This window comes from Bremia lactucae, linkage group LG10, assembly GCF_004359215.1.
Source record: "Bremia lactucae strain SF5 linkage group LG10, whole genome shotgun sequence".
Taxonomy (NCBI): domain Eukaryota; phylum Oomycota; class Peronosporomycetes; order Peronosporales; family Peronosporaceae; genus Bremia; species Bremia lactucae.
This window is the reverse complement of record NC_090619.1, coordinates 6,391,350-6,395,555: the sequence shown is the minus strand read 5'-3', so window position 1 is coordinate 6,395,555 and position 4,206 is coordinate 6,391,350. Positions and strand designations below refer to the sequence as shown.

Genomic DNA, 4,206 nt, shown 5'->3' with positions numbered 1-4,206 from the left:
CACGCGTGACCAATTGGAAGCCTGGATCAACTACATCGTGAGTCCAGAGGTGCTACGTTCCGTAAAGAGTGGGAATTACTCGCATGTGGATATACTTCATTTGGTTATGGCGGCGGCAGCAATATCAAAGTATGGAGAGAGCAACTTGTTGGCCAAAGATAGAAGAGGGGACTTATGCAGCTTGAAACACTCAACGTCTCATACTTTCAATGGTGATTCATCGCAAAGTGTAAGCTACTACAACCGACGATGTACGAGAAGGTATTGATGGGGATGGACTTTGTTCTTCAATTAAACGAGGCATTGGCCGAAGAAAGGCGCGTGGATCGAGCCAAACTGGTCAAAGTGTTGGCACATGCTTGCACGATGGATGTCGACAAGTATCGTGGATACGGAATAATTGAGAAAGACAAGGAAATGAGCGATCTCGTCTACTGTGTGCAGTCGGAATGGTTTCAAAACACTATGTTGGAAATGGATGGGCAAGATCTCTACGACTCCATCCGTCAGCGTCTCTGCGCTAAGGAACAGTCACCGTGGGACGGATCTAAAGACAAGATGGAATTGGGGAACCTTTCGACCGAGCCGCTCCTAGAGATTGAAAAAAAACACGTGACCGAAGTTCGTCACGGCCGCGTGCGCCTCCTCCACCTCCACCAACTGCAGTGTCTCCAAAGGTGCGCTCTACATTGGCGCCGGTAGTCGGCATTCAAGATTTTCAGACGAAGATGGTCAAGATGCGACAAAAGCTTTTTCGTCGCGGTGCGATTCGACGTCCTCGTGGACCTCCTTTAGAGTTGCCTTTACACAGGGCAATGACGGCAAGTATGGCGTATTAACTTAAGAAAGGTCTCTGTGCGGCATTATCTGTAAAGTTGTTTTCGGAAATTCAAACGACGATGGAACACTACAGCTCGTCGGGGGTCACGCAATACGACAGCGGTATTATCGACTTCTTTTGGACGTCTCGTGGAAGCGCCTTCCTCATATCTGGTAAACCAAATTATTTATTAGCCCATACTTTTGTGCTATTCGAACCTTAAAGACGTACCAAAAGCATCTTCTTTGTCCTCTGCGCTCGAGTAATACCCGAGCACGCGTCTGTAAACCACGTAGCCGAATTTCTCGTACATTGCAATGGCCAGCGAGTTGGATACACGAACAAAGAGGTCGACAAAGTAGCCATCGTATAATTCAACGGATACGTTTTCAAGGTATTCCATCAGCTTCTTGGCTAGTCCAAGACGCCGGAATTCTGGGGCGACCGTCACCGCCGTCACGTGACCATGCCAATCGGTGCCTTGGCCCTCAGCCTTGCCCATAACTACAGGGCACAAACAACAGTGTACCGAAAAAGTACGAGTTTTTTTGTTGAATGACTGTTGAAACACGTACTGTAGCCCATAATGGTGTTGTTAGGGTCTTCTTGGACCAGGAAATAGTCTGGCCACTTTGACAGATACTGAAGGTAGAACGACACATTATACTAGGCAGCAAAACGTTGTGTAAACCGCATAGTGAGAGAAAAGTGACGTCAAAGATTGATCGGAGCGCCTCACTGTCTCCGTTAGCACATCCAAGTTGACATTATTGAAACGGAAGAGGTCGTCGCAGCAGAGCTTTCGTGTTGAGGTCATGATTAGCTCGAGCGCCGAAATGGTACAGCGTACCCTACAGTGCCAGTACAAGGCGGGTACGTTTAGGGTACGGGATCGATGGACGCCGAACTAGACGTACCCCGGTCGTACTACTTGCTGCGTGCTGAACCTGTCGCGGAGAATGGCTTAGAAGTCCGCGAGTCCAAGATACCAGGAGCTGGGAAGGGTTTATTCGCTACGCGTCTGCATGAACGGAGCTCCACAATCTGTGAATACTCGGGCGTCGTGCTTCCAAACGAAGTGGCTTGGAAGCTCCACGACAAGTCTTACCTTATGAAAATAGGTGACAATGTCTACGTAGATGCTTTAAAGTGCCCCGATGTTCTTGCGCGGTACATCAATGACTGCCGAGGACGTCGCGGAGGCTTTAATGTCCACTTTGTCAAGCGTCCCGAAGATGGCAGGGCCGACGTCGTCGCGATGCGAGACATTCAACCTGGAGAAGAGCTGTACGTCAATTATGGGCGGCTGTATTGGCTTGCATACAATATGATGCACCCAAGTAACCCCGTGCGGTAATTGTAGTCATACAGTTGGGTAGATTTATTTCAAATTAGTTATGCGCTCCACTTAGTACTCGCGAAGGGATGCTGAAATAGCAGCAGCTACGTCTTCCTCACTCGTGCTGCGTGGCTTTGTGGATGTGCTGTCCGGGCGCCCGGTGCTGCTCATGCTACTCGCTAGCGACAATTTTGTGCTCTATGTGGTCAATACAAGTCAAAAGAAAGTGTAACGACACTTTATGAAGCCTCCTTATTACCTGTCTTACTAGCTCGGCATCTGAGTTCTCCTGTTCATTGGCAGGTGCCTTGGATCTTGCCTTACGAATCGCAGCAATTTTTGTTTCGGTGATCTCCAGATATGTGCGCTCGCGACTGAAATCGTAGTCAAACACGACCTATTTATCGTAAAAATTGCAACCAAATAAGACAAGATGCATGGCACTACGCTTGTGGTAAGCTTCTTTGTATCACCCGTTGCAGTAGGTTGTCAGACAATGATGGCATGACCGGAGCTGTCGTGAGTGCCGTGTTGAGCGTGATTTTGCTATACTATATTAAAATGATGCAGCGTGTGTCAGCTGTGAGCAAGCAAATTTAGCGCAACAATAGATTTCTTGTTATGAACCTTCAGCAGGGAATCGTGGCCGCTAGAGTGCACTGGAGATGTCGCCATGCTTCTTAATCTCCGCCAAGTTAAGAACTAATTGAGATGTTTATATTTATATTCATTGATCAGGTTATGAATTCCATCGAGGGCATAATATAAATCAGCTAAGAAAAAAACATTTTGCGTATCAGTCTATTTTTTTCAATTAGCGGCGCTTAATCCCTTTTAAGTCGACTTTTTTAGTGCCTCTCTCGCTCTTCCAGGGCCATCCTGTACCCAAACGACCCTTCAAGTCTTCCTTGCCATCCTTATCCTTACACGGTGTATCCATCCGCGTGTCCGTACTACAAATTGAATCCGCTCTAGACCAATTCTCAAATATATCGTTGCGCCCACTACGCTGTTGGGCCTGAGCTGTGAAAACCAGGTCCCTTACCGACTTCAACTCCGCATGAGCCTGATGTAGCAATAATCTGATTCGGCGCTCGTCCTTCTCATTGCGGTTCGCATCAAAGCCCGCGCGGATCTGACGCCGCACGTTCAAGCGAACATCTTCGTCCAGTGGTAATGTCGTGCGCAGAAACTCACGGTACTGCTTCAATACTGCTGTGTGATTCAAAAAGTATTGGAGTGACTTGAATTCTGAACCCAGTGCTCTGTAGCCGACCATGGTCAAGTTTTCAAAAAGAACGAGCCATGAAACAGAGCGATAGTTCGGTCATTCATTGGATGAAATATGGCTGAAATCCAAATATTGAGCTTACTGTATTTATTTTTGGGAATTGCTATATTCACACCCTTTTTCCTATATTTCAAACCCTTTTTTATGTTGGATTTGCAATGGGTCACGTGATAGAGGGCTAATAGCGTAATACGTTGTCTAATGTATGTAGGATTTATGATTGGTCGCATGGGATGTTGTCCGAGGTGAAAAATGGGTGAATTCTGAGTTCAATGCAGGGCAGCCATCTGCATACCAGAACTGACCACTTCCCGCTTACTTCACCATTTTTATTCTTTAACAATAGAATTACCATGTAACACCACTATCATGTCTTATTCTCCTGCGCTATTCACGTCTGCTTTGTCATTTCATGTGCCGTCTTCATCCTCACAATAAACTGCTTCCTCCCTCAAGGTTGAGATTTCTGCCGGAAGCCAGCTTGAGGATTGCTGTAGTCTTTTTGTAACGGGGTGTATCGTTACATGAAATTAACACTTAAAGGTTGTTAATTAATATATTATCTAAAAGGTAGATAATATTTGGAGGATATTACTTTATATAGTAATGTCCTGAATTCTTATCCATAAATAGGTATAGACCATTATGTCTATTTATTCCGCAGACTAATCAGCTGTAGAAGTAATCAAAGAGAGTTACAAGATAAGATAGATAAGAATTCATTTACATGTTTAGTATTAGTTTATAGTTAAGTCA

General features: G+C 45.7%; 2 protein-coding genes across 2 annotated transcripts; both read right to left on the bottom strand.

Moving 5' to 3' along the window:
• Window positions 1-652: 652 nt before the first annotated feature.
• CCR75_002536 (uncharacterized protein) lies at window positions 653-2,834 on the bottom strand (the record flags this gene model as incomplete). Its single annotated transcript, XM_067960633.1, has 7 exons — window positions 653-990; window positions 1,052-1,324; window positions 1,396-1,486; window positions 1,560-2,357; window positions 2,428-2,556; window positions 2,633-2,710; window positions 2,787-2,834. 4 exons carry the CDS (start codon window positions 2,832-2,834, stop codon window positions 2,229-2,231), a joined length of 384 nt encoding a protein of 127 aa, XP_067819135.1. The 3' UTR covers window positions 653-990; window positions 1,052-1,324; window positions 1,396-1,486; window positions 1,560-2,228.
• A 139-nt stretch (window positions 2,835-2,973) lies between these two features.
• Window positions 2,974-3,438, bottom strand: CCR75_002537 (uncharacterized protein; the record flags this gene model as incomplete). The annotated part of the gene is made up of 1 exon (XM_067960634.1): window positions 2,974-3,438. One exon carries the CDS (start codon window positions 3,436-3,438, stop codon window positions 2,974-2,976), a length of 465 nt encoding a protein of 154 aa, XP_067819141.1.
• Between the last annotated feature and the right edge of the window lie 768 nt (window positions 3,439-4,206).